We start from the raw sequence: 24,407 nt of genomic DNA on the forward strand, positions 1-24,407 counted from the left end.
ATACCAGACCAACTCAACTCAGTCAAGATCCAGACAGACCAAATCAACCACCATGTTTTGGCAATAATCTTGAACTGAACTCTCTTCCTAGCTTTTTGTTCCAGCTCCAATTCAATGATTTCAGTGAAGTCCTCTAAAAGCCGATGAGCATTTATCACTACATTTTAAAAAGGGAAACTTTCAGATCATATTTATTTTGGTCCCCTGCAAATTTGTTACATGCCGAAACATCCCTCATGTTGATCCACCATACAAATTTTAAAAGTCGCTTTAAAAAAGTAAAACAAAGCTAAACACTTAATACACAGTATAGGCTTGTGTTGTTTGGTCACAATTATTGTTCTTTGTCATGAGCACATATACATATATGTATATAAGGGATATTTTAAATGTTAGCACCTGACACTATTGAGGTAGTTTTTAAAAGTTGGTTTAAAAAGCCAGGTCACAAAGCTCTCAATTATTCCAATAAATCAGTCTCAATACCCTATTTAATTATTATACATGCATGCTTATATCTGAATAAATAACATATTAGCATGTAATGAACTAATGGAAGTGTGCTCTTTTTAACAGATCTCTATTATCCCTCACAACAAGCTTAAAATTTGGTCATTTTAGACTAGTTTTAAAACATTTAGAAATAAGAAAGGGGGGTGAAGAAATCCAAAAAAAGTGTCGTTTCGAAACACTTTTATGCCATCATGCCCCAATAAAATCAACTAGCTGAATGGCAACTGATCTGTAGTGAATCTGAGTAGAGGTTTAGTTTGTGAACATATTGAACTGAGGCTCAGCATGTACCACTGTCATGATTATGGGACCATCAGAGACAAAACAGTAAATTTGGCTTATTGGGCTGATATACGAGCATGGGTATTAATTATGGCATATCTCAAACACCCTTTGGATGAAAGTTTGAAACTTCGGTTGGAAATTCTGGCACAGCTAAAAACATGAAACGCCTAAACAGCCTTACATACACTTTTTTACAGTACAGCACCACAAACGTCAGCGATACATAGATCTTTGTGCCAGTGTGTATTCTGAATCAACTGCCTAAATGTTGCCACTCCATCTCTGTTAATATAGCACATCACAACCATGAATGGGGAGATAATTTGCACGATTAAAAGCCCAATGATTCAATGCTGCTTTAAATGTGCATGCATAAATAAAACTGGAGCAAACAGATGAAAGTAATGGATGTTGTTTACCGGTATGCAGGTGTATGAAGTACATTCAAACTGTTCGTTTGTATCTTTATGGTTTTAGCAGATCATAAGGTAGCATCTTTGAAACTTGCCACCGTAAGAATTTAAAAAGCAATGAGTACAGTAACAAAACTACCACGGCGTGTAAAGAGAGGCTTACATTTCTGCTTAAAAACACTAGTGCAAAGTTCTAATGTAAATACATTAGCAATATATCTCTATAGATTAAAAGACCATCTCGGATCATCAAGCTGGGGGGCACTATTCTTTTGAGGAGACTTTTTTAATCTAACATGAATGTTTCTGAAATTCAAATCTGAAAGTTGTTAGTGCCAAATTAAGCTAAATAGTTTTATTCAAGCCATAACATGTAAAACAAAGAGGCATGTGGACACTGTAACCCCACACAAGCTGGAAAGAAACTTCGCCAAGCAATATACAAGCTTCACTCAAGCAGCAAAAGTCAATACTCTAGAAATGATGAAGCAAGAGACATCCATTAAATGTTAATGTCAAACATTGGTAGATAATTCAAAGCTTCCAGGAAAATTGAGGCACCATTTAAGTTTGTAGTTATTAACACTATGTGCCTCTGAAAATCTGAAACGGAGATACTGCAGCATAGATTAACACAATGGCCTCTACAAAACCAGCAGTGTACTTCATTCATTTTTGGCCTCTATTACATTTGCATTCATGATATTTGAACGGAATTATTTTTAATCAAACATTTGCATCAGATTCCTTATGTCCTCATTAAAAATGTCAGTTGATTGTATAGTGAACAGCAGAAATAAAAAACAAAGCAAATGGTATTCAATTTAGTATGCCTGAAAGATTTAACAAGACAATGAAAATATCCAACAATTTGACCCCCATATATAAAAACTGGCTGCTCAGAATGGAAATGAGTCGTTGCATAGTGTAAGAACTCAATACCTTCTCACATCTGTCAACTATTAATAGATTAGTGCCAATAAACAAAGAAACAAGGTAAAGACTAGTCTAAAATTGATGGTTCTTCTCTAACCTTACAATCTGTCCACCAGCATGCAAATTAGTAACACCTCTTCTGATATAGTGCAAAAACGTCTCTTATTTCATATTTGAGAAATTGCATATGTTGTAGACCTTTGACTAAGGTGCTGATTTTTAAAAAGGTTAAAATACTAAACTCAGTAACTTCTGCAAACATCTAACTAAAGCAGGACGAAAAGAATGGTTTCTACCAACAACAAAAAAAAATCAGATTGTCCAGAGAAAATCTAAGTAGTAGTTTGAGCAATGATTTCACCTTATATTTTTGATGCTAAATGATAAATACTATTATTCAAACTTAAAGTTAAGAAAAACATGGAAGCTACGCGACACATTCAAATGAGTACATGGATAAAGCGAAAACGCGCCATAATTGAAAAAAGGACAGAAAATTATAAAACTGGAATTCACACTATATATTTATGAACATTTTTGTAGCTTATGCCGCACATTTAAAGCATTAAGCCATTTATTCACTGAAAAGCATATACCAGTAATATTCTTTAGGATTCATGTCTGACTGTGGATTCAATCTGAAACTTGCAGCACTCAACTGTAGTTTTGAATATATAGCTTAACTACCATAACAAAACAATAGCAATGCTAAATAAATCTAGGCAGCAGGTATGGCCTCTGAACAAATATGAATAGATTTTCTGTGACATCTAACACTTTCACTTTCAGAGGGACGACAAGACTACGTTCCCCACTCATGCAATTATGAGGAAATGACCAGTGCGGTAATGTTACCATAATACAAGTAACAGGTAACAAGAGGTAGGACATCTAATCATTTCCACATAACTGCATCCAGATAACACGCTTATGATCCAGATAACCATAGGAACCAGGGGTCCGCGTCCATTGCTCTTCAAAGTGCATCTACTGTCGCGAGTTACGAGACCAGCGCCAAACAATATCATAACTCTAGTCAAGTATTTGAAGATAAATTAAAATGCCCCTTATACACAGTCTGTTGGATTTAGAAAAAGTTTCAGGGTCAAATGTCATAGATTTCACCAGATCGAAAACCAAACATACCCAATTAAGCTCTCTGACCAGTCACTGATTCTTGTTTAAAAAGGTGAAGTTAAACAAGATATAAAAAAATGGTAGTCTCAAGAATAAAATCTAGCACCTACAATTATAATGTCCTCTTGTGCTTCAGTTATGGTAGGACATTAACTACAAGTACATATGTAATCTTGTTCGGCTAACAGGAATAATTGAGAGCCATATAAAGAACATCCAATTGTTGATAATAAAAATAGAGTATTTTGTAAGCTAATACTGCTACAGTGGGTACAGGGTTTACACTATTTACAATACTAAAAGTACCCAGCATGAAAACAACTACATTACAAATGTTCTAAATTCATATACACAAAACATACCACTAAAATCTCTTGGTTAAGAATGCATAGTTAGAAAAAGATGGTTAAAAAAAACAAGAATTTCAAGTTAAAATTGAAACATTATTTTGGGGAAGTGATCTTACAGTTATTTAACTAACAAGACTCAATAGATCAATCACTACACATCATGATATGCTTTAGAAGGCATTAGACTGTTAACATTAAAACAGTTTACCGACACATACAAATGTATTGCGCTTCAATTTGAACTAAGTCTGGATCAATTCGCACTAAATAAATGTTACCATTCGTTTAAACAATAAAACGCTAAATGACCACTCGCCAACCCTGTGACTCTACAAAAGTTTGCTTTAAAAAAAAAAAAAATCTAAAAGAAAAAGGAGTTTTAAAAAGGGATCGGAAATATTTTCATGGAAATGGTTATAAGCTAGATACAAAAAAACAAACAAAAAAACAAAACTAAGGTGCATTCGATTTTTGTATGAAATTTTCACTGACCGTGTCTTCTGTGAACAATGCAACTGATATCTGTATTAATATTAAGTCTCGATTGCCTGTAAAGTCAACTGGAGTACGATGACAGCGTTTAAAACTAGTCAGTCAAACTTCACCGTTGGAAACAGCACACAGAACCAAACAAACCACAGGACTCCAGTTCCCCAATATTCAGCACAAAACCTTTCGATACGGGGAAAATTTGACAACATCACAATGAAAATTTCTGAATAGGTGCTTAAAGTGAAATGCGATCTAATTTTGATGTGAAAGAAATTTACCTCATACACCCATCCACCAAAACCTTAGGTTGTTACAATCACATCGGACAAATCAGAGAAATTCTCATGGCAGCAGAATTTAAAGTACATACAAGATAATCTCAATCTAAATGCTTGGGAGTCCCAAAATTTGTACTTTACAGGACAATTATCAATATTACAAAGCTATTTCTGCACCGAGAACCCTGTCACAGGTAAACGGAGGGCGTCACTGATGAGAACCAGCCTCAAATGAGCGGCAGAGCGCCAGAAAACTGATTGTCAGAACAATTCCTACATTCTCACTTCCAAATGCGCTTTCGATTCTGCACTCACTGTGTTCACACATTTTCTGACACAAGCACATGATAGCAGTCGGTTAATCATGCCATTGGCGGACACAGACAGGTACAGTAGGTTGACCGAGTCCTGGACTAAACAATAAAATGACACCGTGATTTAAAAAAAAAAAATCATATTAGCACAAATAAATGAAACAAAACAGGATAAGTACTTTTGTCCTGAAGTCCTCTTCTGGTCAGTGCACTTGCTTTTGCTGATAAATAATTTAGCTGTGGAAACTGCATCCCCACAACCCCTTAACCTGATCTGTGTTGTCCTAAACTAACCCGAATTCATTGGTTTGATGAGTTTGTAAAAACTACTGTTCAACAGTCTCCATCACCAGCCTTGGCAATAGTATTGAATCAAGCCCATCCGGATGCAAAAGTAACTTTCAGTGTAAAAATAGTCTGACTTTTTGGATTGACTATGTAAACATGTTAACCTCTAATCTGACATACACATGTGCAACAGGTACACAACCATGCCCACCAAAATAAAATATAAATTAATAAGTTACAGTTCTAAAAATCATGGATATTTAAGATGTTTGGGAATTGACTACATGGGCAATAAGAAACCAAACAGCATGGCAATTCTTGTTTTCCCCCGTTTGAAGGTTTCTCATTATACAAATGAGGCAAACACAAAACACACACACACAGACACACACACCGTGCTGTTTTCAGGATGTGGGGCTTGTTTCTGGCTATGTTCAGGCGAAGTACATGGTGCGCAGTGTGTCCTGGTGGATCTGCACAGCTTTGGCCAGGGCTTGCTGGTCTCTGCCGTTACTCTGACCTGATGTGTGACTGCCTTCAGCACTGCCAGGAAACAGATACAACACACACAAATCAGACCTAGTCGGAATGTATAATGAATGCACAGCTACAGTGATTTCCCCACCATTATTATTATTATAGATAAGACGGATAGATCAGTCACATCAAGATGGAAACATTAAGTATTTCTTTAGCATACTATATGGAGCAGACACTTTAGGTATAAAAGGTATATCAAACAAGGCTATCATGTGCTATCCCATAAATCATTCATTATATTGGTTGCCGTTTACGTCTCTCTGTGGGAGTTGTGACTAAACCTCCAAACTCCATTGGATCTTCCAACTGCCAGTGAACTCCACAGGAAGATAAGATTGAAGAATACAGTGCTTTCTTTACTGAAGTTGACATTTTAAATAAAATGTGACATTACAATAGGATTAGTTAAAGCTTTTAAAAATGCACCTGCAGACTATTTTTCCAGTCACAAAAAACTGAGGATTTCTTAAAGGAACTGTATGTAAGAAATATATTTCAATTAATCATAAAATGGCCCTGATATGTAATGTTAATTTCAAATACTTATATCAATGACTACGTTTACATGGACAGCAGTAATCTAATTATTGACCTTATTCTAAATGAGACAATATTCTCATTAAGGTGTTTACATGAGTTGCTTTTAGAGTACTCCGATCACGTTCCCGTTTTACATGTGATAGAACATAGATCGATTATGGCACGTCATTACGTTCCCATGCCACGCTATGTTCTCCAACATCCAATCATAGCGTGACTTTGGCAGGTCTGTTAATTTTATGGGCTCAGGAAACCCGCTTACTTCACCTGCGGGTGTCGCTGTTGGACAGTGTTACTTTACATTAAGAATTATAAAAAACATGCGTTTTTATAATGTTTTATATACATTTACGTTGATTTATTTTTGTAATATTATGTATTGTCTCTTTCTGTTTTTTTGAAGAGACACTACCCCTCTTTCCTCGTTATTGACAGCCTACATTTATAATAATAGCTTTGATTAATGATGAAAAAGGTTTAAAAATCGTGACTGTTTGGATTGTTTTTCCTGCCGTCGAGCAACAGGCGTTCACTGAACGCCCATCTGGTTTGCGATTACAGATACAAGCTTATTGTATTTTACTTTTACAATGAGCATAATAATTACAACAAAAATAAAAAAAAGATATATAGAAAGGACGCAGTGTTCAGAATGAAAAGTCAAGCAAAACCCACACCGCCCATAGCAACGCGTTATGGCAACGACATTTCAGACTGACAGATACGTAAAAGATAAACAGGACTTTTCCGCCATTTGTTACTGGTTTGTAGACGTTATATAAATTATAATTCCAAATCTGTTTTATTGGCCACAATATTATCGATGATTGTTGAAAGGGGCACTTTTGATTAATTTTCAAAAAGGGTAGAGGCTCGAACCCACAAAGCCTCCCCTCTGCACTTCCCTGTTGTGCGTAACGTTATGTGTCCTGTCACAAAATGCGGCGAAATCTCCGACACGACATTAATAATTAGATTAAGGTGTGTACATGTCTCCGATAATGCGACTAAAATAGACATACTCCACATAACTTAATCCGATTTATGTTTAGTTAGATTATGACTTTAATCAGATTAAGGTAATTAGAAATCGCTGTCTACATGGTAGCCTCTTAATCAGAGTATTGTCTTAATCAGATTAATATCAGAGTATTGTTGTCCATGTAAACGTAGTCAGTGACAACAGTAGTCCAGCCAGGATATTGTCATTTGAAAGTTGTTGTTGCAGGCCTCAACTGATGTTGATGTTGACATGTGTTTTGGCCTGAAGCTCCTCCCTCCACTGATCACGAAATCCGTCGTTTTTCGGCATCGGGTTGCCAGCTCTGCTCTAGTTAAAAAAATATGGACCACGCAACATCATCCGTTTCCGCTGAGCAGAGTTGAAGCTTTCAGATGGCCTGCACGGCCCTGACATCTTGGGGCCGAGTCTGCGCAGTAGCGATTTCCGGACCGGAGTTGCGCAGTAGAGAGCATGAAGTACAGCTGCGATATCAAAAGCCCGCCCACACTTTCACAGATGCAGAAAAATGAATTATGTTGGTGTGAAATAAACAGTTATGGAATTTTATAAATTAAAGCTAAAGCTCCAATCTGCTCCCAAATATCCCGAAAAATGTCTGTTAGTGACACTCAGAGAAGACGTCAATAATGATGTCAAACCCCGTTTTTCTAGCATCAAATAACTAACTAAAACTAAACTTATTTTAAAAATGAACCCTTGAAAAGAAATTGTGATGATAACTCTTCAATGACAAACTAACTTTGGGGAAAAAATATTTGAAGTGTAATTTTATTGTTTAGTTTGCCTCGTGTCCATTAGAAAACACAGAGGTGCTGCTATACTGGGACCGGTCACCTTGGGGGGGAATCAAGGCAGGAAAGCTTCAGTTTCTGAGAGGGGTGCTGCAGGCTTGCTACAGCTACAAGCGTTCCTGCTGGATCCTACAGCCTATTTGGATATCTCGAGTCGGGGGAGGGGATACACGGCTCTACAGTCATTTGAAAGTGATTGCAATACCAGTTTTGGCCACAATCTTACATACACTTCCTTTAAAAATACAGTCCAAAAATCTTCTCACCTCATTCTCATGAACCCAATCTCTTGTCTCGTCTTGTGACCTGTGTCTTGTCACACGCTTTATATATATATATATACACACACACAGTCTAATGTTTTATGTATTTGAGGAGCAGAGAAGTGTCTTCAAGCATTTGTCATTGAGTCATAGCCAATGACAGTCTTAAATTAGGATAGGTATTACTCTGCAATAAACCATGCCATTCACTCCATTTATGGGAGTAATACTCCTCCCATCCGTACCTGTCATGTTCTTTGTCAACCAAGTGGTAACGGGCACGGAATGCCACCAGGTGGGCGTAATAGGCTGGTGCAGGAATAGAGACAGAGCGGGTGCAGCGCACGTAGGTGTGGCATAGCTGGTATGTGAGGACCTGCAGCTCATCCGAGGTGAAATGGTTGTCATCCCACAGCACATGATAGTGGGATGGCCTGCTAGTTCCCTGTGGAGATTCCGCAATTTTGCAAATAACTGAACTCACACACTCTTAAACAAGTATAATGTACACCGACACTAAAGCTAATTAACCTCCACTCTTAAAATTATTTATTTTTTTAGAAATAAAGCATTCATTAGCACTTTAATTACATAAAAAGTCTATAAATTTGAGGAATCTTGATCAAACTCTTAATTGACATTCCATTTAAAATATTCAATGGTACCTGAATTCCAGCATGACTGCAAAGATAAAAGTCAAACTCCGATGGGTGAGTTATTTTGGTGTCAACCGTGGTGCCAGCAGGGATGTTACCACTCTTTCCAACCTTGAATATAAACAGCCATTTTGAAAGGCAAATTAAAAAACATTAAACAATAGAAAGGTTAACAGGTTGTGCTCCGTTTTACAAAAAATTGTTGAAGGACAAAAAAGATTATTTACCATTTATTTTACAAGATGTTTGTAATAACTACACACATATATATTAGGGCTGGGCAAGTTAACGCGTTATCGCGTTAACGGATTAATTAATTAACGCCGACAATTATTTTATCACGCATTAACGTAGTTATTTATTATTATATTGAAAGGCCGTTGCTCACTGCCTCTGAATACACATACAGACAAACCATTGGTTACAGGAGAATACAGTACTGTCTGTAGCCTAAGCCAAGGGCTTGACATTCTTTGTCTGGGACAAATGGGACAAATAAAATATAAAAATAACCAGAAACGCAAGAATGATTCAGATTTTTTTGTTGTTTTTATTATATTCAATGTAAACAGCGATTGATGAGTGCATCTCTGCCTCTGGTACGTTAACAAGTCACGTTGAGGCTCGCGCTGCCTGTCTCTTGGTGAGAGACATTCGTGGAGAAATCAAAACAATTGAGCAGCAATATAAATTCACAGAAGAAACATACTGGGGTAAAACTGAGTTTTTTGTAGTTTTTGATATTTATGATATTGTAACAAGTCGACTTTGCAATCGTGAATTGTGTAGCATGAATGGTGTAGCCTAGTTCAATAAAGTAGTTGCCTAATTAATATTAAGTTACTTAAATTTTAGATCCAAACAACCTTTTTTATTCCATTTCACAGACGAAAATAGTTCTAAAAGAAAGCAACACTCAGCGCGGTGTTTTGATACTAAATGATTCAGCGTTTTGAATGAATCATTTGAATAAACGACTCAATGACTCACTTATGAAGATGATTACTTGCTGCCCCCTATGTTTAAAGTATGATTGCATGTTTTATTTAGAAGATCAATCTTATAACATTATTTATTGCAGCTGTATTTTTTGCAGTTTAAATTATTTAATTTGATTGGTAACAGCCTATAGTGTTTTTACTATTATAACTGAATTTATTAATCAAATGTAAGAATTTAACATGAAAGATGATGCATACATTTAATAAGATTTAAAAAAAATGGCCTTTATAAAATTAAATGAATTTGAATGAAATGAATTTTGCGCATACTGCGATTAATCACAGAAAATGCAATAACCAACCCGTTCATTCCTGTCCATGCAGAAGAGCCTGGTGTGGTGTCTCTTCTGCACTACTACAAAGGTTATTCCTGGTTGATAATCTTTCTCCAGCTTAATGCAGGCCTCACGGATAGCCAGCAGTTCATGCTGTAGAACCTGCATGGGCAATATAGGACGATGAAGATTAAATGTAATGTGTCAAATCAAGTAATGGCAAATAATGTAGGCCTGCAGCTTACTTGGTTGAACTGGCCCTCCGAGATGCCGTCTCTATAGTAGATTATGCGCGTTGGTTTAAAGCGTGTGGATTTGTAGAACTGGATGAGCAGCTCTCTGACCATGGTGGCCAAATCCTGAATGATGTCCTGACGGTGCTGTTGCACCCGCACTGTGGCACAGTATCGGCTTGGGTGGGCGTCCATACTACCAACAACCTTAATATCATTAAAAAAAAGAAGGAAAAAAAAAAGATGTTAAAAGCCTTTTTAGAGACTTTTGAGACTATAAGATCTGGTTTAAAATTGTGTACTAGAAGTCAATATTAGTCACACTTGTGATAGTGCTACTTGGCACTCTGTAATGAGTATAAATCAGCCATTTTAAGGCTGTCAGGTTTGACAGGCTTACAGCAGCAATTGAGGGTTTCTTGCCATCTCCAGCTGGTGGATGAGTCACATCTGCACCCAGAAAGATGACTGGTTGCTGAAACACCAAGGGCCTAAAAAAGAGAAAGAAAAAAAAGTGATAAAGTAGTGCAGAATAGATCAGTGATAGATATATTTTCTACCCAATTTAAAATGATAGTCCATCCAAAAATTGTCATTTTCTCATCCTCATGTCATTCCAAACCCATCAGACTTTCAGGTCAAGAGTTCATAAAATGAATCTTGTGAAGAGGTAAAAATCACTGTATATGATCCAAAGAGAGTCATTCTAGACTTGTAAAATTAATCCATGTGAATCAAGCGGTTTAATCCAAGTTTAATCTCTTGTTAAGAGATATGATCATTTTATATGAACAATTTAAATTGAGCTTTTATTCAAATAGGAGAATCTTGTTTGTGCATCATGGGCTAAATAAGCCTCATTGGCTCTCATACATGACACACACACCTGTTTGAGCTTCCATGGTTACCAAATGTGATGTGCTCTATCTAGGTGTCGATCACTGCTTGGATTTAAATAAAAACCCAAATGAAATATCTTCATCATATAAAGCGATCATATAAGACTTGGTTTAAACCACTTCATTCATATGGGTTTGTTTTACAACACTTTAATAACTTTTTTGGATCTTCCCTCTTTAAGAGAGACAGAAACCACTCAGGTTTCATTAAAAATACCTTCATTTGTTTTTCAAAGATCAACCAAGTTTTAATGGTTTGGAACGACATAAGGGTGAGTACATTTAAATTTTGGGGTGGTCTGTTCCTTTAAGTTTCATAGGAAAGCAGCCCAGGACTTAACAGACAATCAGACAAAGACTCAGAAGAGTCCCTTAAGCGTTCTACATGTCAAAAGCTTTTTAAAAAGCTGCCCTCACCTGCCCTGTGGAAGAAGAATGTTGTTGACTCCACCCAGTTTGACATTAATCTTGAGGCAGAGGTTTGAAAGGGTCTGAGGTGTGGTCTTCTGTACATTCTTCACCTGGACACACTGCGTGGCCATGCCAAGAACAGTGTCTCCAACACGCTTCACCTCAGCTATGAGAATTACAGTGTTTAGTTTGTTACAACCTAAAAAAATAAAAAACACTGCAAACAAAAACACTGAAGAAACGGAGTTAAATTACCATAAACAGGGGTCTTCCCGGGTAGGATAACCACCACCAACTGTAAGCCTTGGTAAGTGTACTTGAGGTGTTTGAACATGGGCTCCACACTGTCTGCTCCCTGGGCATATTTGCAAAAACACGGCTGGCCCTGAATGGGCATCCCAGCATCACGTGAGATTTTACGAAGCTGGTCAGTGAACGCCCTAGAGAAAACAAGCAAAGGATTAGACTAAGGCCTTTTCACTTCACTGTCAGAGACAATATTTAAACGCTTCTGTTATGACAAAGCTACTTATTTTCAAACTTTTTATTTACAGAAACAAGGTGTGGCAATATAAAACATTTTATAAAAAAATTTTTTTTGTAAAAATTATAAAAGTTCCAAAATCCTAGTACATGACTGAGTTTGTAATTACAGGCTTTTTAAACCCACATATGATATCTATAATTACAAAGCGTGACCATATATACACACAACAATCAGGCATAACTTTATGATAATCTAATATTTTGTTGGTCCCCCTTTTTGCTGCCAAAACAGCTCTGACCTGTCAAGGCATGGACTTCACTAGACCCCTAAAGGTGTGCTGTGGTATCTGGAACCAAGATGTTAGGACCAGATCCTTTAAATCCTGTAAGTGGTGCCATCCACATGAGGTAAAAGAAAACGGTATTCATCAGAGCAGGCCACCTTCTTTCATTGCTCCGTGGTGCAGTTCTGATGCTCACGTGCCACTGTTGGCACTTTCGGTAGTGGACAGGGGGTCAGCATGGGCATCCTGACTGGTCTGCGGCTATGCAGCCCCATACGCAACAAACTGCAATGCACTGTGTATTCTGACACCTTTCTATCAGAACCAGTGTTAACTTGAGCAATTAGAGCTACAATAACTCGTCTGTTTGATCAGACAACACAGGCCAGCCTTCGCTTCCAACGTGCAACAATGATCCTTGGCCATGTCGCCGGTTCCCACTGTTCCTTCCTTAGAGCACTTTTGATAGATACTGACCACTGCAGACTGGGAACAGCCCACAATAGCTGCAGTTTTGGAGATGCTCTGACACAGTCATCTAGCCATCACAATTTAGCCCTTGTCAATTCCTTACACTTGCCTATTTTTGTAGCTTCTAACACATCAACTTTGAGGATAAAATGTTCACTTGCTGCCTAATATATCCCACACACTAACAGGTGCTGTGATGAAGAGATAATCAGTGTCATTCACTTCACCTGTCATAATTTTATGCCTGATCGGTGTGCATCTCTGCCAAATCGAGTACTGTTTAATTTCGATTCATCATGCAGCCCTATCTTGCATTAAACATTACTTTTGTTTTAAATCATTTTTAGTCATGATCTTGCTGCACCATTGGAAGTGCACGAGGCCCCCCGGTTGAGAACACTGATATAAGGGTCTGCAATCTTTTTTTAACAATTAAATCAAATGCAAAACTTGGTTTAAACTGACTTACTTCAGAAGGAGTTCTGTACACTGCCTCTGTGGGGCAAAGCAGGCGATAGCCCACACTTTAATCTCAATCCCTGTGTGGAACTGCTTGTTCCTCATGTCCCACACACCCTGGACTGGGGTTGCTATTGCTTTGTTCTGAAACAGCCAGAGATATGACCAAATTAAGCAGACACAACCTGATTGGGATTCATCAAAAAGGTCAGCAGAAAAAAAAAATCAGGTTTACTTGACCAGAACAGGTACCTACCCTTCCACCATAGAGAATCGACGGTGCTTGAAGGACCCGACCATTGACCTCAGTCATCTCGTCTCTTACCATGACTCCAAACTCACGCACATAAGGATCGGTGTTGAAGTTGGCACTTCTCATCTGTCACAAACAAATTAAATATCTCAGTAAGAGTGAATGAGATTTAGGAGACAGCAAAAAGTTTTCAAATCACATACCAGTTTGCTGATCTCATCCTGACGGTCAGGCGCAGACCTGGCTGTGGCACGTATCATAGTGGAGGTCTGATTGTCTGTCAGTTTCTTAATGCATCTCTGTCCGGCTACTATGTTACAGACCTGGATAAAAAAAAAAAGGATACTGACAATCAGAGAAAGAAATCAGAAAAGGGGGGAGAGGAAAAGCAAGCACAAGATGTGGTCTTGACCGACCTCCAGAGGAAGGTAGGTGTGTTTCTGCTCCTGACCAACTTGTAAACATGGGAGATGTGGGTATCGCAGCACCAGTTTGTACTTATCCTTGAAGTATTGTGCGACAGTGCATTCAATGGTCTGACCATTCTCTTGTTGCAAGGGAAACCTAGACACAAGCAAAGTACATTTTAAAAAGCATCGACCCTTAACACAGCATCATCTTAATAAAGAATATAAATGTAATGACGTCCATGCAGAAAGAGCTATAATCATTTAATGCAAGTGAAAAAAAGAAAGAAAAAAAAGTGCAAATGTGAAAGATCTTACGTTTGATGGCTTGCTGGTCTCCTAGTTACATTACACACTCTGTATTTCCTCTTCATCTGTCCACAGTGAGTTATTTCAACCTTCAGACCTGTGAAACAAGTACAAAGTTCAGATTAAATCACAAAAATTAATTTCATAAAAAAAGTCAGTCACTAATCACTAATAAATTACCTTTGATCTCCTTGGTAAACTTCACTCTCTGGGAATCTGTTAAGGGTTTCTGTTGCTCTTCAATGCTTTTAAAATCCAAAACCTCACACATGAACTCAATCACGGGTTGAGCTTTGTAAAATGCAGTGGCGGACACTAAAAACATATTTTACAGAAATATTAGCATAAGAAAAGCAAAAACATTTTTAAAAATCTAACTGCTGATGTGGGTGCAAACTCACCATCAATATTGAGCATCATCTTCCAGAGGGACGGTCGAACAGACTGATGGAAACCAAACCAAACTTCTCTTCCTCCACCGAGGGGGTTGGAGCAGCCCTCAGACGGAGTGAAGAATGAACGTCCAACTGGGGTGTACCTGTAGACAACATTACATGTTAAAACAACAGTGTGCATGTGCAGAAGGACGAAGCATGGGTTCCCACTAATGGAGATATTTGGAACACAGCGTCAATATAATAGTCATTAACCTCATAGAGGGCAAATGTCTCATGACAACGTCCAGAGCCTGAATGGTCTCAAAGGGGATGTTTGGTAGCCGTCCAGACAGTGCTTCATGTAGAGCTTGCAGACTCACACAGGACACCCACTTTATAGCTACTTTAAAGCTCCTGTCTTTTCCCTCTCCTGGAATTGTGACCTCCAGCTCCACCTAAAAAGAGCAATTTTGGGACGTCAGTATGCTGTGACACTCCATAACGCCCGTTTCACACATTCTCCGTCTGCAGTGCGTGTGGTGCGTGATGCTTTGCGTATGCGATACAGGAGCCCCACTCCCCGTTGTGCTTTCACATATGCAGCGTTTGCAGTCCGCAACTGATCCACTGTTGCATACCACAAACACAGCATTTATTCATTTTTTATTTAAAATTGCCTTTCATTCAGAATTGCCATTCCCTTTGTTTATTCTTTCATAGAAGTCAGGTTAACGCACTACATCAATCAATTAATTAATTCATTTTTTAGCCTAGCCCTTTAGATTTAGCTCGCACAAGTGGCAAAACATTTTAACATAGGTTATAGCCTAAAATCACAATTATTTTAAATTAGAAACTTACAATAGGATATTCAAGAACAGCCGACTCTCGTCTTTTCTTTCATTTTTAAACCATTTTAAAAGAAATCCTGCAGGTCATAAAGAACTTTGCTTTCCACCTCCAAGAAAGGACGGGTGCTATCCATTATGGCACTTTTTTTAACCTAAATGCCAGTAAGGTGTCGTTTCCTTGCTTTAGTTAAGAAAAAAGCCATGTGTTGACTTTGAAACAAGAGTATATTTTAAATTATATCCATCTGTGGTGAAATTACTAGTTTTTTGCGTCAGTACATGTTTATTCTAATGCGAACAATGTTCTATCACTTTAATGTAGCAGCGCAGCACAGCAAAAAATAGACTCGGTACGAAAACGATCGTCACACTGCTGCAGACGCACCGCACCTGGAACGGACTGACAGACCGTATCCGTGTGCAGTTTGAAAGCTGTAATCCGTTAACAAGGGTAAGGAAGGAAAAAAAAAGCGCACCACATACGCGGGTGCAAGATATAAAAAGACCTCAAATGTAGCATTTTGAGAAGGTACAGTATAAGAATATAACATTTGGTACGGGTCTTTCGGTTCAGTACGCATTGTCTATAGAACAATGTACACAGACTTAAATTAGTGCCTACTTTGTCTCTTCCAATGGGTAAAGGCATGGCAGTGTAGAGATTCTTCCTTCCATCATACACAGGCTTTCGATCTCCAAAGATCTGCGTCTTAAAGTGCTGGACCATGTGCTCAACAATTTCACTATAAAAACAACAAAAATATTAACAAATGTCCTTCCAAACAAACAGAGTTCAAATTTCAAGTTTCAGACAAAGATGTTACCGGTTAACTCTCCGTGGGCATTTCTCAGGCTTGATGTCTATGTCATAATGGTACACCTCCAACTTGGGTATTTCCATTTCAAAGAAGTTGGCCTGAAGTTTGATTGTCCTACCCATTGTGCCAAAGTCTGGCCGTTGAGGCGGTTTGAATACATACTCTGGTACTGGAGGAGACACAGGAGCTGTGGGACAAGTACACAAACAGGTTTACACAAAGTATTTTTAAAGGGAACAAAACAAGAAAATTAGGGAGAAATTTATACTTTACAAAAGCTAGATTTTTTTAATGCACTTTAAGCTATAAATAATATAATGTGAAAACATTTTCTACATAAATTTGGGAGAAAGAAATGCAAATAGCGTCACATTTTTTGACAAATTTTAAACAATGTATAAATTAAACAAACATTAAGTAACCAAGATATCACTTTATCATTTTTTTATTACTATTTAGTAATGTCCATTTTTAGTCCAATGAGCAACTTTATCCCATTAATTTGTCCTGCCCAAATATTTAAGGAAGACTAATAGAGCTCTGCTGTGACAAACTCAAGCATCCCATCATAAAACGCCTTTATTTTCTTATGGCCGAATACAAACTGGCCAACTTTAGTTTGAAATGCAAGTCACTTGCTATCAACTTCTTGTTTGTTTAACTGTATTGAAAAGCCATGTCAACTCGCTCTGTTGTACAGATGTGATATTGATAAAAGGGATAGTTCACCCAAAAATTTAAATTCTGCCATTATTTACTTACCCTCATGTCATTCCAAACTTTTCAGACTTTCGTTCATCTTCGAAACAAAAATGAAGATATTTTAATGAAATCGGAGAGATTTTGGTCCGTTCATTGACAGCTACGCAACTACCACTTGACACTTCAAAAAGATTGTAAAAATAATACATATGAATTGAGTGGTTTAGTCCAATTTTTTTGAAGGGACAGATTTAATTTAGTCTTTTATTCACCTATAAACATTCATAAACTCATTTGTTGAGGTAAACAGAAGCTCAAGCATGCTCGCTTGACGTGCGGGAACCAATGAGGTTCATTCTCATGATTGGTAAGGGCCAATGGATGTAATTTGGCCAGGACATCAGGGTTACACCCCTACTCTTTACGAGCAATGCCATGGGATTTTTAATGACCAAAGAGAGACAGGACCTCGTTTAACGTCTCAGCCGAAGGACGGAATGCAAATATGTGACAAAATCTGTTGTTCATTATATAAAGCGATCATGTCTGTGTATTGCCAAGAATCTGGCGATACAATACGTATCATGATACGGGGTTATGATACGATATATTGTAATATATTGCGATATTGTAAGAGAGGCAATATATTGAGATATTTCTTTTTTGTGTGTTTTTGTTTTTTATAATTTAAAAGAATAAAGAACACAAGCATATGCCTAAAACATGAGACAAAGTATTTTATTTAATTAATACAGTATAATTTATATCACTAATCATATGCAATGTGCAATCTAAGTTAAGGGAAATGTAAAGTGACTGCAGGATTCTTTATGTGTATGTGTTTTAAAGGGTCACAGTATAGAAGTGGCTATTTAACAACAGAAAGTGCAGTCCATTTCATGACTGAATGACTGTTTGTTTTATATTTAATACAGTTAAGCTATTTTCTATAAAGCAGTCTATTGTATAAAGTGCTATTTTAAGTACTGAACTGCAGCGCTGGTGCATCCATATCCACATCGCTATGATCTTTCATTTTGCTGCCACCACTGTCAGTTTTGGTGAGGAAAACGTGCAGTACATTCTATCGAAACGCTCCTCAGCAGCGCGGGTGACGTCAGGATGTTAAGCGAGCTCTGTTTCGATGCGTTTCGAAACAGAGACGAATCATTTTGTTTGCAAAATAGGCCAAGGTAAAATCTTATATTAAAATAATATAAGATTTTACCTTGGCCTATTTTGCAAACAAAATGATTCTTGTCGATTTCCTTAGTGGCTTCTTTTTAGCTGAAGCCAAAATGATTCCACACTTCGGCTCTGTATATTGCAGGAGCTGAATAATGCTATCGTCTTGAGAGCTGGGTCTGCTAATGCAAACACTAGCGATGCACTCACTTTTACCTTGCGCTTTTCCGGCTCCGCGTCAGTTATACGTTCTGAGATAACACTGCCATCTAGCGGTTGGGTGTTATACAGTCTGTGGTTTAAACCGAACACAAAGCCACGAATCTTGGATGTAAATAAATAAATATAAATATCGATACAGCGTTTTTGAGAATCGATACAGTATCGCCAAACATAATATCGCAATATTCACGTGTATCGATATTTTCTTACACCCCTATGTACCTTCAGGAAATTTTGACTAAACCACTCAATTCATAAAGATTAGTTTTAAGATCTCTTCATAAACTTTTCTTTCTTCCATTTTTTTGGGTGAACTAACCCTTTTAGTAAAAACCGTAATTTAGAACATAAATAACAAACCAATTCATAAACAGGAAATGTTTAAATACTAAGCAATACTTAAGTATTTAGAGAATTAAACAAAGCTCTTAACAGTAAATTAAATTTCAAGACAATCATTCCTTTGGTTCAAACACGTCAAGGCAACTTGGTAAACAACAGTACTGAAAATATATGCTAGGCTTTTAACTGGCCAGCTTAGTCTGGGCTGCTTACCAGAAACATCTGACCCTGAGGACTGACACAGCTCAGCAGCTATAAAAGACATAATAACAGGTTTATTTCAAACAAAACACTACATTGGTGATGATGTGCAGAAACATGTAAAACCACGAAATGCAGCCATTTCACTTGCAAACAGGTTTGCAAATATGTCACATAATTTGATAAGTTTAAAACAAAGCAGCTGATTTTAGCTACTAATATCCATCAGATTTAGTTGATTACAAATGTCTAGCTTACAATACAATTGGGTCGCACAGGGTTAGTTGATTTGGGGAAAAAACAGGTCAAGGTTAATGCAACCATGTGAAACTTTTTGATGTACAAGAAGGATGTGGGTATCTGAAGTCTTCGGCTGACAGATTCCCTGAAGTGTCTTATCAACCCTAAAAACACAACACAGCAGGAAGATACTAGGAGCGTGAACCCATCCCACTGGGCAACAGGCCTTTTACCTCCTTATCACCAACACCACACAAGCAACTCAACAACCTGCCAAACTCTCCCACACACACCTCTTTTCAGTGGCTTTTCTCTAAATCACCATTTCAGATCCTTCACACATATCAGAGTCTAACACATACAATAAAACATACTTGTCACTTTATGAAAGCTAAGTGCAGCACTTTACAAGGCCGCATTAGTTAACATTTAGCTAGCAATAAACAATATATTATTTCAGCATTTATTATAAAAATACAAATGCTTCATGTTAGTTCACAGTGCAATAATTAATGTTAACAAAAATCAACCATTGATTCAAAAGGACTATATTAGCACTAATATATGCTATTTTATATACTACACAATTATAATTTTATAATATAAAATAGTATATTAGTTATTATATATTTCATTTTCAATTAACATCAATTAAAAATTAAGTGATGAAGAAGTAATGTTTTTTGTTACCTTAATGCAGTAAACTAACTTTTTGACAAATTGTACCATATTGTAAACTATTAGCAACGGAGTCTGTAATTTTAATGGCTTCTCTCTAAAAATGTGTCAAATGCTTTTAATGCAGCAACACTTTTCTTATATGCAAGATATATAAAATAGTAAAACAACATTTCCTAAACTCCAATAATAATTCAAGTAGACAACTTTGCAAGTTAACTAAACATCTCGACTGTTAAAATATATAACAAAACGACAGGATACATTTTGAGGCGGAATATTTAACCATGTATTGACTAGAACTTTAGTTTGTAACTTTCAGTACCTGATTAGCTGGAAAGTCAAACTGGTGCCAAACAACCAACGTTCAAACGTGTAAAATCCACATAAACAAATTAGACTGAAACATATAAACTTCTTCAATATTTTCAAACCTACAGCAGCTACAACGTACATCATATCGACGTTTTAAGTTTGACATACATAACGTTTTAACCAGCTGCTGTAAATTCAAAACCCAGCAGGTCAACAAGCTTAGCTAGCAGGCTAACAATAACAATGGGCCTACAAAACAAAACCTCGACAGATATGGAAAACAAGAATTAAGTAATTTAAGCTAAAAAAAAATATGACAATCGAAGTCATGTGCAACTAAACGCTACTAAACTAAATATTTTATTAAGATAAAAACCCCACAGTTATTCAGCTAGCATCTCGTCGCTAGCACGCTCGCTAATCATAATAATACTCACCACCAGCTGCTCCAATGGGATACATTTTAAACGCTTTCTGCACCAAAATTCAATCGCAGGCCGTCACTTTTTGCTCTTCTGATGCCAGGTAACACATGCGGTAACGGAAAAGCTGAATTTTATTTTAAAACAGCATCGATATAGAGGAGAAAACTGCGATTAATGAGCGCGCTGAGTTAGTGGAGCACGAGAGCTGTGAGTGGCCCCATCCCATCCCCCCATCACAGCACGAGCGCCTATTTACCCGACACACGCGCGCGCGCGCGCGCTCGGGGACACTAACCTACGCGCGAGGTATCTGGCGATGCGTTTACGTTTTATTTTACGTCTGTTTATTCAAATTCACCAAGAGTAGTAACATTCATTAAATTTAATTTAACAACGTCTAAATAATACTGGCGCTCGTGTTACGTCATTTCCGGGACTATTTGGAGAGGATTTGAAAAATGGTTTAATTTGAAAGTTGTTCAAAATGACATGTTTGTAATAGTGGGCTACTACTATTACATACTAGTGTCACAGCATAGGCTACTAAATTTGCTAATTCTGTTCAGATCAGCTAGAAAATTCAGGGAAGATTAATGTTTATCCGAAGTCAATGGAACTAACATCCAAAGATGTTAGGCTATTAAAGGGCTATATTTTGAATAAAAAAATGCATGTTAATTTCATGATGAATCGTATTGTTTATATGGTGAATTTCCTATTCATAAAGGTAAAATAAGTATAAATAATCATTGTTTGAAGGTAATTATATAATTAATTATACTTAATACATTTGTAAGGAAATATTGATGAACATTTTGTTCAGATCAGCCAGAAAATTCTGGAAATATTAATGTTCAATATAAATCTGGTAATACTTGTGAATTAACACCCAAATATGTTATTATATATGTAGATTTTTTTTTAAATCCATCTGTTAATTTCATAATGAATCGTATATTTTATTTGGTAAATTTCATATTCATAAAAGTAAAAAATAATTGGTCTATGGCTGATTTTCATTTGTATATTGAGTCTCTCACATAAAATGTAGATTTAGCGTATTCACTAAATTTGAAAACATACCTTTTTATTATGGTGTCTTCTTCTTAAACAGACCAATTAATTATTGGTCTGTTTGTTTATTATCTTTACTTCTATATAAATAAATATTATTATAGCGCAGCCTATATATAGCCTATTTTCCCCTCTATTTTTAATGTATTTTAAACCCAAATTGTGTTATCTTGTTGGATGTCTGGTCATAGCTCTAAATGTTTCGTTATTGTCACATGCCTGTCCTGTCGTGTGTGCACTTGTGGGTTTTGTTATGTTGAGCATGTGCTCGTGTCCCTGTCAGTTCCCTCCCCCTTGTTATCTGATTTGGTTAATTTGCCCCACCTGTTCTCCCTCATTATCTGCCTTGTTTGTTCCCTTTATAATCTCCTTGTGTTTGTCAGTCTGTGTTGGATCCTTGTGTAATGTCTGCGTCTCCCGTTCCCCCAGTGACTTCTGTTGGTATGTTTTGAGTTTTAGTTTATGTTCTATTATGTGTTTTGCCCCCTCGTGGGTGTTTGTTTTGTATTTATGTTTTATTTGTTATAAATATATATCCTTTTCTGCACTTGAGTCCTCGCACCATTTCCTTTGTCTGTAACGTGACAGAAGGATCCAACCATACAATGAGGACTCAGCAGAGAAGTTCTCCCTCGGTGCCAGTCCCGGGGGTCCCGAGTCCGGGAATCCCGAGTCCAGACATGGCCTGGAGGGCTGTTATGGGAGGCTTTGTGGTGGCAGTCCTGCATGCTTGGGAGAAGCACAGGGTGTCATCCACAACTCCGGTGGTCCCAGTTCCGGTGGATCGTGTTCCGGTGGTCCCAGTTCCGGTGGTCCCTGTGCCGGTGGATCGTGTTCCGGTGGATCGTGTTCCGGTGGTCCCTGTGCCGGTGGATCGTGTTCCGGTGGTCCCAGTGCCGGTGGATCGTGTTCCGGTGGTCCCAGTGCCGGTGGATCGTGTTCCGGTGGTCCCTGTGCCGGTGGATCGTGTTCCGGTGGTCCCTGTGCCGGTGGATCGTGCTCCGGTGGTCCCTGTGCCGGTGGATCGTGCTCCGGTGGTCCCTGTGCCGGTGGATCGTGCTCCGGTGGTCCCTGTGCCGGTGGATCGTGTTCCGGTGGTCCCTGTGCCGGTGGATCGTGTTCCGGTGGTCCCTGTGCCGGTGGATCGTTTTCCGGTGGTCCCTGTGCTGGTGGACTCCGTTCCGGTGGTCCCGAGTCCGGAAACGGCCTGGAGGGCTGTGATGGGATGCTTTGTGGTGGCAGTCCTGCATGCGTGGAAGGAGCACAGGGCTTTATCCGAAGCCCCGGAGGCAGTTCCGGTGGTCCCAGTTCCGGCGGATCGTGTTCCGGTGGTCCCTGTGCCGGTGAATTGTGTTCCGGTGGTCCCTGTGCTGGTGGATCGTGTTCCGGTGGTCCCAGTTCCGGCAGATCATGTTCCGGTGGTCCCAATGCCAGCAGATTGTATTCCGGTGGTCCCAGTGCTGGTGGATACTGCTGGACTGGAGAAGTTTCCCCAACGCCCTGCCTGCGCCGCCGAGGCGTCCTGCTCTCCCTGCGCCGCCGAGGCGTCCTGCTCTCCGTGCGCCGCCGAGGCGTCCTGCTCTCCGTGCGCCGCCGAGGCGTCCTGCTCTCCGTGCGCCGCTGAGGCGTCCTGCTCTCCGTGCGCCGCTGAGGCGTCCTGCTCTCCGTGCGCCGCTGAGGCGTCCTGCTCTCCGTGCGCCGCTGAGGCGTCCTGCTCTCCGTGCGCCGCTGAGGCGTCCTGCTCTCCGTGCGCCGCTGAGGCGTCCTGCTCTCCGTGCGCCGCTGAGGCGTCCTGCTCTCCGTGCGCCGCTGAGGCGTCCTGCTCTCCGTGCGCCGCTGAGGCGTCCTGCTCTCCGTGCGCCGCTGAGGCGTCCTGCTCTCCGTGCGCCGCTGAGGCGTCCTGCTCTCCGTGCGCCGCTGAGGCGTCCTGCTCTCCGTGCGCCGCTGAGGCGTCCTGCTCTCCGTGCGCCGCTGAGGCGTCCTGCTCTCCGTGCGACTCTGAGGCGTCCTGCTCTCACCGCGCCGCTGAGGCGTCCTGCTCTCACTGCGCCTCCCTGGCGCTCCCTGCACTGACCGCACCACCCAGGAGTCCTGCTCTCACCGCGCCTCCCTGGCGCCCTGCTCTACCCATGCCGCCCTGGCCGCCTGAACTCTGCGGGCCGCCCCGGCCACCTGAACTCGGTGGGCCTCCCGACTTCGGCGGGCCGCCCTGGTCATTCGAACTTTGTGTGCCACCATGGCCTCCTGAACTTTTTGTTTTCCTCGTTCCTCCCTTGTTTACCCCTCCCTTGTCTGTACCTTCTTTGTCTGTCCCTCCCGTGCCCCCCTGGTCTGTCCCTCCCGTGCCCCCCTGGTCTGTCCCTCCCGTGCCCCCCTGGTCTGTCCCTCCCGTGCCCCCCTGGTCTGTCCCTCCCGTGCCCCCCTGGTCTGTTCCTCCCGTGCCCCCCTGGTCTGTTAATCCCGTCCCTCCCTGGTCTGTTAATCCCGTCCCTCCCTGGTCTGTCCCTCCCGTCCCTCCCTGGTCTGTCCCTCCCGTCCCTCCCTGGTCTGTCCCTCCCGTCCCTCCCTGGTCTGTCCCTCCCGTCCCGCCCGGGTCTGTCCCTCCCGTCCCTAGTGGAGCGTCTGGTAGCCGCTCCTTAAGGAGGGGGTAATGTCACATGCCTGTCCTG

General features: G+C 39.6%; 1 protein-coding gene across 1 annotated transcript in view; it reads right to left on the reverse strand.

The window, feature by feature from the left end:
- The window catches only part of ago2 (argonaute RISC catalytic component 2), a 22,887-nt gene extending 1,978 nt beyond the window's left edge, over positions 1-20,909 (reverse strand). The window contains exons 1-20 of the mRNA XM_067426506.1: positions 20,677-20,909; positions 19,019-19,057; positions 16,361-16,541; positions 16,159-16,279; positions 14,959-15,140; positions 14,710-14,846; positions 14,489-14,623; positions 14,318-14,405; positions 14,009-14,156; positions 13,796-13,915; positions 13,596-13,718; positions 13,350-13,483; positions 11,895-12,079; positions 11,646-11,805; positions 10,730-10,820; positions 10,342-10,536; positions 10,124-10,258; positions 8,830-8,931; positions 8,410-8,609; positions 1-5,549 (exon numbers count right to left, since the gene is read on the reverse strand). The exon at positions 1-5,549 is cut by the window's left edge and continues 1,978 nt beyond it. Coding sequence (XP_067282607.1) covers positions 5,441-5,549; positions 8,410-8,609; positions 8,830-8,931; positions 10,124-10,258; positions 10,342-10,536; positions 10,730-10,820; positions 11,646-11,805; positions 11,895-12,079; positions 13,350-13,483; positions 13,596-13,718; positions 13,796-13,915; positions 14,009-14,156; positions 14,318-14,405; positions 14,489-14,623; positions 14,710-14,846; positions 14,959-15,140; positions 16,159-16,279; positions 16,361-16,541; positions 19,019-19,057; positions 20,677-20,701 — 2,610 coding nt within the window. The 5' untranslated portion in view covers positions 20,702-20,909 and the 3' untranslated portion in view covers positions 1-5,440. The remainder of the gene's footprint in view (positions 5,550-8,409; positions 8,610-8,829; positions 8,932-10,123; positions 10,259-10,341; positions 10,537-10,729; positions 10,821-11,645; positions 11,806-11,894; positions 12,080-13,349; positions 13,484-13,595; positions 13,719-13,795; positions 13,916-14,008; positions 14,157-14,317; positions 14,406-14,488; positions 14,624-14,709; positions 14,847-14,958; positions 15,141-16,158; positions 16,280-16,360; positions 16,542-19,018; positions 19,058-20,676) is intronic.
- Positions 20,910-24,407: the final 3,498 nt, after the last annotated feature.

This window comes from Pseudorasbora parva, chromosome 19, assembly GCF_024679245.1.
Source record: "Pseudorasbora parva isolate DD20220531a chromosome 19, ASM2467924v1, whole genome shotgun sequence".
NCBI lineage: Eukaryota > Metazoa > Chordata > Actinopteri > Cypriniformes > Gobionidae > Pseudorasbora > Pseudorasbora parva.